Source organism: Gopherus flavomarginatus, chromosome 4, assembly GCF_025201925.1.
Source record: "Gopherus flavomarginatus isolate rGopFla2 chromosome 4, rGopFla2.mat.asm, whole genome shotgun sequence".
Lineage (NCBI taxonomy): Eukaryota > Metazoa > Chordata > Testudines > Testudinidae > Gopherus > Gopherus flavomarginatus.
This window is the reverse complement of record NC_066620.1, coordinates 40,213,716-40,227,437: the sequence shown is the minus strand read 5'-3', so window position 1 is coordinate 40,227,437 and position 13,722 is coordinate 40,213,716. Positions and strand designations below refer to the sequence as shown.

Below are 13,722 nucleotides of genomic sequence, written 5' to 3'. Positions count from 1 at the left end.
ACGTGTGGGTAGTGGTGAGCGGGTGGGTTCACAGGCCCAAGATGAGGTCACCCGTGGCTTGGAACCGAGTCTTGGGGAGGAAGGCTGTGGCCTGAGTGGAGTCGAGAACCGCTTCGATGAATTCTATGCATTGTACTGGGATTAAGGTTGACTTTTTCTTGTTTATTATTAGCCCCAGATCGCGACAGGTGGAACAGACCAGATCAAGATGCCTCCACACCTGATCTGGGAACCAGCCCCTTACCAACCAGTCATCAAGGTAAGGGTAAATTTGTACTCCTCGACGTCGCAGGTAAGTGGCCACTGGCGCTATACACTTTGTGCACACTCTCAGGGCTGATGAGAGACCAAAGGACATTGCTGTGAACTGAAAGTGGCGCTGGCCCAACACGAAATGGAGGACATGCCAGTGCTCCGTAAAGATGGAAATATGGAAGTATGTGTCCTTCAAATCAAGAGCTGTGTACCAGTCTCCTGGATCCATGGAGAGAATGAGGGAGGCCAGGGAGACCATGCGAAACTTCAACTTCTTGAGAGACTTGTTGAGGTGATGCAGGTCTAGGATAGGTCTGAGGTCCCCTTTTGCCTTTGGAATTAGGAAGTGGTGGGAGTAGAATCCTCTTCCTTTCATGTTCCGAGGAACTTCTTTCACTGCCTCCAGGCGCAGGTGGTTTTAGAGGTCATGAACAAGGAGATGCTTATGAGAAAGGATCCTGAAGGGAGGTGGGAGAGTTGGTAGGCTATAAATTGCAGGGTGTAGTCTGAAGAAACTGTATCAAGCACTCAACGGTCTAATGTGATACAGGACCAGGCTGACTGGAAAGTGGAGGTGATTGAGAAAGAACAGGGATGGATCCGGTGAATTGGCTGGACCGTTGTCCTTGGGCATAACCTAAAAACGGCTGCTTTTGGCCTCCCTGATTTCTGGGAGGGTCAGGCTGAGTCGCCGGGCAGAAAGATGATAGATAGCATCTCTTAGGCCCCTTCTCCTTGTTCTTCCTCCTGTAGGAGCCCAACCTGGGAGCCCCCCAGGACCTCAACTGCGGTGGAGGAAGAAGAGGCGGAGGACAGAATGGCTTCCTGGACTGCTGAGAAGTGTGCAGCCGCCAGGAGCAGAGAGTGGTTAGGGAGTCCTTAAGCCCATGGAGCCTCGAATCAACTAGCTTGGAAAAAAAAAAAAAAAAAAAAAAAAAGAGTCCTATACCCTCAAAGGGGAGGTCCTGGATCATGGCCTGCATCTCTGCGGACAGTTCAGAGGCCTGCAACCATGAGCTGCACCTCATAGCCACTGCTGATGCAATCACCCTGGCAGCTGAGTCCGTTGTGTCCCAGGCCATCTGGAGGACTCCCTTGACCACTGTCGTGCCTTTATTCACTAACGCAGTGAATTCTTGTGCACGATCCTGAGGGAAGGCCTCCCTGAACTTATTGAGGGAGTCCCACAGGTTGAAATTATAACATCCCAGAAGAGCCTGGTGATTAGAAACCCTGAACTGTAAGCTGGCTGTTGAGTAAACTGTCCTGCCAAACAAGTCCAGTCTTTTGGGGTCCTTATTTTTCGGTGTCCCGCCCGTTTACTGTGGACTCAATCAGTTACGTCACAGGGGGATGAGTGTACAAATATTCAAAGCCCTCGGAGAAGGGGGATTGCCACAATGATTTGGCTATTTTGAGGACTCCAGGGTGAACAGGCAATGCCACCCAAGCTGGGGTGGTGGCTGAGATGACATTGAAGAAGTTGTCAGCCTCCTCGGTGACCTCCTGAATTTGTAGGCCAAGATTCTCAGCCACCCATTTCAAGAGGATCTGGTGCTCGTTAAAGTCATTCGGGGGACTGCTACAGTGGGATGGCTCGGTGACCTCATTTTCTGGGGACGACGATTGCACCACCTATGGTGATGGTGTTGTCCTCTTCCTCGTCAGGAAAGGGCTCTGTCTGTTTGTTCACCCTGGCAGACGATTGGCAGATTGATTGTGAATAGTGTAGCCTGCCCAAGGAATGGTATCAGGGCGAATGAGACCTGTGCCGAGATCCTGAACGACTCCTCCTGGATGGCAACCTACGTTGAGGAGTAGGCAACGTGGCGAGGGTGACCAGTGCCTGGGTAACCTATGGCCGGATGTTCTATGGTATTGGGAACAGCACCTCGAGTCTGGAGTCCCATGCCTAGTATGTGGATCTCATTGGGGACCTAACCCTTCTGGTTGGAGAGATGGGGTGTGGTGCTAGGGGCTCACGTCACAGCGATGGAGACCTGCATGTGCAGTCTGGCAACCAGGGGTGTTCCGTCAGTCCACTCTGCCGCACCCCGATGGGCTTGCCATTTGGTGCCAGGGCTGGAGCCGCTTTGGTCACCTGACGCGGCAGCTGCAGAGCCAGTTGGCCTTGCTCTTTAGCTGCCGGGACTGCTTCAGGCACTGAAGGCCTCACGATAGGCTGTGAGCCCATGCCACTGCCTAGGGTGGCGGGTGGGTCCCTGCCTGGACTGGGGGGAGGGGTCTGACCTCAGCAGTACCCCGTGAAGCCCCGAAGTGGGCGCATGGCCTGACACAGGTCTTTTACCCATAGCCCCTCTGTTCTTTGGTGCCGAGTGACTCCATTTCTTCTGCCGCTTCCATGGCACTGGTGAAAGGGAGCAGTGCCGGGCCAAGTCCGGTGGCGACACTGCACCACACACCAAAGCCAATGTACCATGGTGAAGGGCTCCGACACGGAGCACAAAGTAGCCTCCATCAGGAGGCCCTCAAGTGGATATTCTGCTTCTTCTGGGTCCAAGGGTGAAAGATTTTGCAGATGCTACACCTGTCCTTGCTGTGACTTTCTCCCAGACACTTGAGACAACTGTCATGGGGATCACTGATAGGCATCGGCCTGCTGCATGCCGAATAGGACTTGAAGCCAAGAGAGTGGGGCATGTCCTACTCAAGGCAAAGTCCCAACTGGGACTCTACTTAACTAACTTAACTCTATAATTAACTCCTAAGAACTATATATGCAAACAATAGAACCAAGTCTATGAAGAAGACAATGAAAGAAAACTGCTACTGCTCTTACAATGCAAGACAAGGCACCCCAACCAATCATCATGGGCAGTAAGAAAAAATTGAGAGGGTGTAGGGCTGGCGGCACCTGATATACTGCCACATGAGCATGGGACTCTAAAGGGCGCCACAACCAGCCCTATGGATACCGCTAAGGCAGAAACTGCGACAACTGTGCATGTGAGTGTGCACATACCTAAAATGGAATCTCCATGAGCAAGCACTCGAAGAACAACAGGCTCCTGTCTTGAGGTTGTATCTAATTTAAATTGCTGACATACATTGTGGCATTATGTGGGGGGGTGGGAGGGGAAATGTCAAGAAGAAGAGGGGAAGAAGGAGGGACAAGAGAAGGAGGGACAAAAGAGTGGAGGCAACAATACTGAAGAAATATAAAAATATTAGTGCTGTTATTATTAATAATAGAATACAATATAATTTAAATATTTTTGGATGTTTTCTACGTTTTCAAAACTATTGATTTCAATTACAACACAGAATACAAAGTGTACAGTCCTCACTTTATTTATTTTTGATTAAAAATATTTTCACTATAAAAACACAAGAAATAGTATTTTTCACTCCACCTAATACAAGTACTGTAATGAAATCTCTATCATGAAAGCTGAACTTACAAATGTAGAATTATGTACAAAAAGCTGCATTCAAAAATAAAACAATATAAAACTTTAAAGCCTACAAGTACACTCAGTCGTATTTCTTGTTCAGCCAGCGGCTTAGACAAACAAACTTGTTTACATTTGCAGGAGATAATGCTGCCTGAAAGTGATATATGGATTTCGCATAGTTGTAGACGGAGTTGCAAGATATTTACATCCCAGATGCACTAAAGATTCATATGTCCCTTCATGCTTCCACCACCATTCCAGAGGACATGCGTCCATGCTGAAGACAGGTTCTGCTTGATAAAAACCCAAAGCAGTGTGGACCAACGCACATTCATTTTCATCATCATGAGTCAGAGGCCACCAGCAGAAGGTTGATTTTCTATTTTGGTGGTTCAGACTCTGTAGTTTCCGCGTAGGAATGTTGCTCTTTTAAGACTTCTGAAAGCATGCTCCACACCTCACCCTTCTCAGATTTTGGAAGGCACTTCAGATTCTTAAACCTTGGGTTGAGTGCCATGTATCTGAAGAAGTGGGGTTTTTTACCCACAAAAGCTTATGCCCAAATAAATCTGTTAGTCTTTAAGGTGCCACCGGACTCCTCGTTGTTTTTGTAGCTATCTTTAGAAATCTCACATTGGTACCTTATTTGCATTTTGTGAAATCAGTTCTTAAAATGAACATGTGCTGAATCATCATCCAAGACTAGTATAACATGAAATATATGACAGAATGCGGGGAAAATAGAGCCAGAGAGGTATAATTCTCCCCTGAAGAGTTCAGTCACAACTTCAATTAATGCATTTTTTTTAAATGAGCATCATCAGCCTGGAAGCATGTCCTCTGGAATGGTGGCGTAAGCCTGAAGGGGCATACGAATGTTAGCATATCTGGCACGTAAATACTTTGCAATACCAGCTACAAAAGTCTTATGCAAACTCTCATTTTCTGGTGACATTGTAAATAAGAAGTTGGCAGCATTATCTCCTGTAAATGTAAACAAACTTGTTTGTCTTAACAATTGGCTGAACAAGAATTAGGACTGAGTGGACTTATAGGCTCTAAAGTTTTGCATTGTTTTGTTTTAGAGTGCAGTTATGTAACAAAAAAAATCTACATTTGTTAGTTACACTTTCACAATAAAGAGATTGCACTACAATATTTGTATGATGTGAATTGAAAAAAATTTTCACAGTGCAAATATTTGTAATAAAAATAATACTATAAAGTGAGCACTGTACACTTTGTATTCTGTGTTGTAATTTAAATCAATATATTTGAAATTGTAGAAAAACATCCAAAAATATTTAGTAAATTTCAATTAGTATTCTATTGTTTAACAGTCTGATTAAAACTGCGACTAATCACAATTTTTTAATTGGGATTAATTTTCGGAGTAAATCGCGTAAATTAACTAGGATTAACTGACAGCCCTAATAAACATGATTTACTTGTACATAAATCCAACTAACTTACAATGGTATCTTATGGGTTTTGATAATCCTTCTAGTCCATGGTTTAGGAAATGTATTAATATTGTATCTACAATGACATCCAAAAAACTAGCAAAAGAACGTTAACGTTGTAAAACCAAGCATTCAAAACTAGAAAATGCCAGAATTATGGTTGTCTGTACACTTTTAATTCAGCCCTCGTGTGCATATGTACTGTGATACAGTCTTTAACTACATGAATATATACTATTTATTCAACAGGGCCTTATGTCTCATTCAGTGTATGAGATAGATTGTGTTCTGGGAGCAAGTCAAGGTTGTTTTATGTAGGAGGTGCTAGTGCTTACCAATGAAACCAAGATATTTAACAGAACATTTTCCTGTAATCTTGTTTTTCAACAAAAATATATCATCCATTTCTGAAAACTTTTTAAAAATTCAGCCTCAGATAGGTAATGCATGGAAAATTTCAGTCCGGACAATTAAAGTTTGGCAAAGCCATAAGCAACTGAAAACAAGGTCTTCTAATGACAAGTATCAAAACTACTTTAACTACAGCCATTGCTACCTGTCCCTGTAACACTAAATTTGCAGTACTGCTTTATTTACATTGTGCTTTACACACTGCCATGACAAAGCACTTCAGTTCCTAGCTGCCACTGTACTTTTATAAAAAACAAAGACAAGAATTTAAGAAATAAGAACTTCAGTTAACTTAAACACATGCTAACTGCACTGAACTTTAGTAAGGAATGGCTCCTACTACTTCTATTTCATTTACAACAGCAATGTACAAGTTATCAATCTGTTTTTTTGTTTTGTTTTATATATAGTTTTCTGTGTTTTAGTAAATCTTTTTCTGGGAGAAATAAATTGACTTTAGCAAGAAAGAAATTTACCAGCATGTCTCTATTAAGTCTTCCTATGAAACAATCATTCTCTTTTTAGTACAGCTGAGTTTACATATTCCTTGTATGTATGAAATCAAGCTTCCACTCTCTTGCACTTATCTACCTTAGCAATTGCAAGTGTTTACAAATAATGTAAAAATTAGTACAAAAGGTCAGATTACAACTGGCACAGCTCCATGTTTTTCACTTGGGAGGAGGTAGTTAATAAGTTTTGCTCATCTGTGCTCAGTTACCTCTATCTTTCAAGCGGTGGTTTTTTTCAGAGCACTCAAACATGAGATGAATTCACATCAACTTGAAGAGGTTCTCTTTCAAATAAGTTTCAGCTAGCACTTTCAAACATCACTTAATATTTTCCTGACCATGTACAAGTAATTTTTTCAGAAGAGCTAGCTGATTTAGGAATTTAAGTCTCATTTTCAGAAGTGACTAAGGCACTGGGAGCCTAAGTCCCACTAACTTTCAACATTTGAAAATGGGACTTGGGCACTTTTGAAAATTGTATTCCGTATCTTGGAAGACCTAATTTTATCCAAGTACATATCCTAAAGTAAGTGTGTACCTACACTTTTAGTCTTCACATTCATTTTATTACACCCTTCAATTAGCTTGGAAAGGTTTGCATCATTATTCTCCTAGCTGTTCCAACTGTTTCTGCTTTGCAATGACTGACCAAAGAGCAATGGACTAAGCTGCTTCACTTGATAACATTGCACTTTCATTTAGCAACCCATTTCTTTCCCCTTCCCTTGCGCATCTTCCAACATGTATGTTGCAGCAGAAACTCATTTTCTCAATGAGCTATGGACATTTACTTTTTGGGCTCTGATGTCACAAGATTTTCTTCAAAGCAATTATCATATGTGAACAGTTTATCTTATAATTTTGAACCAAGGAAGTTCCTGCATGAATAATTTGTAGTGGTGACTTCACTTAACTTTTTTGTATTAGAAACAGCACACACTGCTGATGATAATAGATTTAGCACTGGTTCACAGCTGCACATAGCTTAGCTGTAGGTAGAGTCTACAACACATTGTTCATCTCTGTTCCAGAAAAATATGGTTAAGACTTGCTCTGAGTAGATTTCAACCACTGTTTTTTGAACCAGCGATGAAGAAAGTTTGTCTTGGTGTACACTTGCACCTAACTATAGTTTCAGCCGCAATTTAAACTGTTGTTAAAAACATGTAATTTTTTCTAATTTAGACTAGACCAAATAAGTAGAGTAGCTAGACGCTGCTTCACCACACATTTCTAATGACAGCATTGAGCATGATTATAACAGGGAAAAGGCCAGTCTGAAAATGTAACTGAATAACTGTTCAGATTAATTGCTGTGTATGCAGGACTGCACATGAAGAACTAAGAGGAGATGGCCTAACAAGTTAAGTTAGGGGCTAGAACGAAGCAGCAGTCACAGCAAGTGTATTCAAACTACACAGAGGTGATGTAACAGCACTACAATAACAGAATTGTTAAAGAATAAGCCCCTATATATTATAACCACGGAGCACATGTGGTATGATGATGTGTTGAAGGATGAGTGGAGAGGAGAAATATCCAAGTGGTATAAAGTTCCCTCCTCCATTTCCCTGGTCCTAAGTCAACTGTGTGGCAGTCTAGTCCCCAAACATAATTTTGCGTAGTCTAAAGGATGCTGTTATGCCAACTGACAATGACCAAAAAGGCAACCAGGGGTTGGCAGAATGTAACAAAACTCCAAACATGCATCCTTTGCTCTAGTCACATCTGCTATGTTGGCAACAGAGAGAAGTGATGCTACTGAGCAGTGGTCCCCAACCTTTTTCATCTGGCGGGCACCAGATGACGAGCCATGGAGGACTGTGGCGGTGGATGAGCATCCGCTGAAATGCTGCCGACAAGCGGCAACATCAATAGGCATTGCCGCTGACAAGCAGCGCCATCCAGAGGCACCACGTTGGGGACCCTTGCAATAGAGGCTGCAACAGCCCTCTGTCACTGAAGGATTCCTACACAGGGTGATCCTTCTCTTACTAGTTACACTGAGTTACCAGTCAGAGTATACCAATAATGCAGCACAAAATGACCACACCACATTCTAAAACCAAACATTGTATCTAACAACTCTGGAGAGAAATAAGAGACTACCTGAGAGACCTCTGTGTGAATGAGATTTTGATTAGAGACACACAGACTGAAGCTGGACAACATGGTTTTTTATTATTATTAATTATTATTATTATTATTATTATTATTATTAAAGACAAGAGTTAAGCAAAAGGATTTTCTAAGATGTATATTTTTTCACCCCGTTTAATAAGTATATCTTAAGTTTTGGGGCTAGTTCACTACACTTATGTTTTTAATCTTTAGTTTTAGTGTGTTTAAACTCCACTTAATATTTACTTTGATTCTAATTGCCTTTATTTTCTCCAACAATGTTCTCTTCCCTAAGGCAACCTGAACTGAACTTAGTGATTTACTGGGGAAATTCACTGTCTGGCACCCTGGAGAAAAGGAAGTAAGAGAAAGGTACCTGTCTAAACATCTGGTCACTTAAACATGTTGTGAACCCCTCCTCTGACAATACTGTGAGGAACCTGGCTGTTGTCAGTGGGTGCACAGCAAAAGACTGAACCCTGGAGCAATATTAGGCCTGCACTACAGCAACTACAGCCTTCCTCCTCCTTCCCCAGAATTCCCTGCCTAAAGACAAATGATTTCAGTAACAACCTGTCCGCGACACAGCTTCAGAGTCCTGCTTCCCCGAAGACCACAAGCAACAGCAGTGGGAAAGGCTCGACTAAATTAGGCCTTCCAACTCTCCTGCCCCTGTGTGTCAAAACTGTCTCACCTGGCACCACCAAGTCCCAAAGGAACTACAAACCAAACTACTGGACCACATTTCAATCCTCTCAAGATCAGAACCTGTACTCTATTATGCTCAGCACACTTCAGCAGAACACCATCACCAGAATCCTCCAGCAATCATTAAAAGACTCTGCTACCACTTCCTCAGATGTACCTATTGTAATGCCACTGGTCAGTTTTGCCTCTGCACTGCCTCACTTTGCACTCCACTTTTGTTCTTGTTTTGTTGCAATTGATCTTTACCTCTGCCTTTTTCTATCTACCATTAGCCTACCATTCCTATCTCAGTCTTGCTGCCCCTCCAATCTCTCCTGCTACTAAATACCCTCTAACTGCCCTCCATCCTCTAACCATCATTTCATCTCTGTCTACCACAAAATTAAACTAGTTTGGTTAATAATCAAGCAACCTACATTTAAAAAGTAATTATATTTCTAACCCCAATACCTGCACATAAACATTTGCAACTCCATGATCTGACTTCTTGTATCCCTTCTCATCTCCACCCCTCCCCTCACTCCTTCCCCACTATTGTTATTCACCTATATTGCTGAAGGTTTAGACCCCAAACCAGTTGTAGGATCGGGCTCCTGGGTTGCAAGTTTTTCAAGGCGGCCATGACTGTATTTTTTATTCGTCTGCAAAGTGTCCAGCACACATCTGGGCTCTCTAAATAACACAACACTAGGCTGAAGTAGTGATCTCCACTGGGCAATAATAGCTTGAGGCATTATATTCTCTCTGATCATCACTTTCTCAGTTCCCAAGGCAATAGCTCTGTATGGTAACCTTCAGTTTCAGTCAACATCTTTAGCGAGGGAACACTAAATAGCCCTGATTATCTGTTTCATTATAAATGGAGGTGTTTAGAATTTACCTTTGTTACTATATACAAAACAAGGAATAGTTCAGTATTTACTAAAACAAACCTTTGTTTAGAAAAAACGTAACCCACATATACAAAAGGACCAAATCAGACTTTGTAAAGGTTACACAAGACTTGGAAATCCTAATCCAATGAGCACAAAAAGACAAGCAAGACAGCCAGATGTCCATCTGATCTTTTGATAACAGTATTGGGGTTTATGCCAGAATCTCTGATTCTTGCTGGTTTTTAACATTTCATGGTCAATCACCACAAAGTTAACTTATTCATTTCTTCTTAATTCTTAAAGAAACAGGAGAGGTAAATTGGTAACAGCTAATTTATACAGAGAAGTAGGTTTTCAAACCAAATCAAACAATATAATTTGTTTACTGTCTAGTTAATTTCAAATATGATTGAAATAGTCTCTGAACAAAGTATTTTTTTAAGATAAAGAAATTACCATCAGTGCACAAAAAATTCAAGAACACATTCGAAAAAACTCTGAAAGAAAAGTCTATTAAATCCAAAGAAACAGCTAGTAAAAACACAGAAAATGGCAAAATGTCTTATATTTCCTTTGGCATTCATTTCACTTCTAAACATTCCACAACACGTTTGATCCTTCTTATTCCTTTTTTATTTTCTCTTGTATTTCAGTCACCCCCTTATAATAAACCCCTCTTCAGCCCTTGTTAATAACTGAATTGTATTCTTTTCTGTATTTTATCATAATAAAGCTATTAAAGCATCAAAAGCTCACTACATTTAGGACTACTGCTTTTCTACAAAATTTGCTAAAAAGATACAGTTTTGTCCTACCATCAGAGGACTAAAGAAAAAACCAGTTAACATAATTTTTATGCAAGATTTTTATGTCATGATTCAGATGAGGATTTCTGTTATCTCATGTATTTTTTTCTTCAGGAGATAACCCCTAAAGGAAAAAAGGTATTTCACAAAAGAAAGTTCAATGAAAGACGACAACAAAAGTTTCATTTTCTGAAAGACTCTCCCCTTACAATGTAAACTGGACACACACACACACACACACACACACACACACACACACAGAGCTAAGGAAAAAAAAATCACAATCTGGGCAGGCTCTGCAGTTGCCCTTTTGACTTATCAATTTCAGTAAGCAAAATTTCAATCAAGTCTAGATAAAATATACTAATCCTAAATAGACCAAGTTTGTCACCTACCACTTTCTATAAGCTGCTTACCATGGTTTAAAAAAAATTCTAAATTAAATGCCAAACAGTAGCAGACAGTACTTGTTTGGCTGATTAACTTGTAGACAAGCATTACAAATAAATCTGAGTATGGTCTGCAGCAAATTAAATTCCAGTGCTTTTAAGAACAAAGAATTCCTTCGGAAAGAGGATTAGTAACTTTACACCCAGGAATGCCAGTTTAATTTAATTGTTCCACAATCCGAGATTTAATACGCAAATATCATTTTGATATGTAACATGAATTTGATAAAGTAAGGAAACAATTTCAGTATACAATCAGACTCTCTCTCTTCTGAACTGTAATTACACATAATAAAGAAGCTGGCCGAGTTCTCTGTTTTTTCCCCCCTTCATTATTGGGATTGAATTTTATTAACATGAATCAGAACAAGACTAATTAAAGGTTAAAATTTTTAAATGTATTCTCATTCAGAGTCTAAATAGCTGCATGATTAGAGTACTGTAGTTAAAAACCCACCTCAATAATCTTCTTGGCCTCTTTGTATTTTCCTGTATTCAGGAAGGCAAAGAAGATATCATAGAGCATCGTCATTTCACCTCGTTCTTGACTCACAAAGTCCATGGCTATAGAGAAAAGAACACTCACTTCATTGTCTGTTTAATAACTGGGAAGCATTTTAAAAACAGATGTTAGAAATAATCTAACAAATAAGATTTCTCACACCTGACAAAACACAAAATAAGGATGGGGAAATAATTTTCTGGAAAGAGATACTAAGAATGAGGACAATTGCAGCTCAAGGTTAAATATACTTCAAGTATTCTTGCTAATCTGTATTATAGTTTGTAATAATTAAATTTAACAGCATTAACAGATTATAAATTGGCATTCTATATTGCTGCAGATGACAAGGATTTAGGATTTCTTAAAAATGTTGAGGGAGAGACATATAGAACAAGTTAGGGTGTGTCAACACCAACAGACTGACATATATTCCATTATAGCAGCCTTCTGTTAATAGCTAGGCATTCGGTTGTGGAAACATTAGGTTCCTTCATACTTAAAATAAACTTAATTTTTTCAATTTGCAAAAAGGACACCTGGATGCTGCTGAAAGCTTTAAAGTTATGCACATATATTCTATGCATCCTCCCACTGTCTGCACAGCCTGATGTAAAGATAACCAAAAACTAAACTAAACTAAACCACCATCTCCATAAAGAATCCAAAATAGCCCAACCAACAATATTTGACTATATCCAACTAACCTTTCTGGAGGAGATCAGTATTTCCTTGTTCTATTAGCCTGCACAAGATGTCATGGAGCCTAGGCATCTTGCCATACTTTTTACAACAGTCAATGGTAGCTTCCAGAGCAGAAGGTATGTCATCCCTTATGAAAAAAAGGTACACAATTTAAGTTAAAATGATAACAGCCTATAAGAAAAGTTTGCACAAGAACAGTACAGTATGGCTTAGGGTTTCAACTAAAATTCATCTGATCGCATAAGGATTTTTACACAGACTCCTTAATAACAGGCCATTAAGAAATACTGTCCATTCAGAAAATTTTCCACATCCCAGAGTCAGTTTGAATTTTATATTTATATTAGGGCCGACAAATAATCAGTTAATTCATGTGATTAACTCAAAAAAATTAATCATGATTATTCGCACTGTTAAACAATGGAAAACTAATTTAGATTTATTAAATATTTTGGATGTTTTCTACATTTTCAGATATATTAATTTCAATTACAACACAGAACAAAGTGTACAGTGCTCACTTTATATTTATTTTGTATTACAAGTATTTGCACTGCAAAAAACAAAAGAAATAGTATTTTTAAATTCACCTAATACACGTACTATAATGCAATCTCTTTATCATGGAAGTTGAACTTACAAATGTAGAAGTATTGATTAAAAAAACCTGCATTCAAAAATAAAACAATGTAACATTTTAGAGCCTGCAAGTCCACGCAGTCCTACTTCTCGTTCAGCCAATCGCTCAAACAAGTTTGTTTACATTTGCAGGAGATAATGCTGCCTGCTTCTTGTTTATAATGTCACCTGAAAGTGAGAACAGGCGTTCTCGTGGCATTGTTGTAGCTGGTGTTGCAAGATATTTACCTGCCAGATGCACTAAAGATTCATGCTTCACCACCATTCCAGAGGACATGCGTTCATGCTGATGACGGGTTCTGCTCGATAACAATCCAAAGCAGTGCAGACTGATGCATATTCATTCTCATTATCTGAGTCAGATGCCACCAGCAGAAGTATGATTTTCTTTTTTGGTGGTTTGGGTTCTGTAGTTTCCGCACTGGAGTGTTGCTCTTTTAAGACCTCTAAAAGCAAGCTCCACACCTCATCCCTCTCAGATTTTGGGAGGCACTTCAGATTCTTAAACTTTGGGTCAAGGGCTGCAGCTATCTTTAGAAATCTCACCTTGGTACCTTCTTTGCATTTTGTCAAATCTACAGTGAAAGTGTTCTTAAAATGAACAACGTGTACTGGGCCATCATCGGAGACTGCTATAACAGGAAATATATGGTAGAATGTGGGTAAAACAGTGCAGGGGACATACAATTCTGCCCAAGGAGCTCTATCAGAATTTTAATTAATGCTTATTTTTTTCAATGAGCATCATCAGCATGGAAGCATGTCCTTTGGAATGGTGGCCAAAGCATGAAGGGGCATACAAATGTTTAGCCTATCTGGCATGTAAATATCTTGCAATGCCGGCTACAAAAGTGCCATGC

At 40.2% G+C, this 13,722-nt stretch overlaps 1 protein-coding gene across 1 annotated transcript in view; it reads right to left on the bottom strand.

The window, feature by feature from the left end:
- LRPPRC (leucine rich pentatricopeptide repeat containing) overlaps positions 1–13,722 on the bottom strand; it is a 164,211-nt gene that overhangs the window by 79,073 nt on the left and 71,416 nt on the right. The window contains exons 24-25 of the mRNA XM_050951750.1: positions 12,226–12,350; positions 11,474–11,580 (exon numbers count right to left, since the gene is read on the bottom strand). Coding sequence (XP_050807707.1) covers positions 11,474–11,580; positions 12,226–12,350 — 232 coding nt within the window. The remainder of the gene's footprint in view (positions 1–11,473; positions 11,581–12,225; positions 12,351–13,722) is intronic.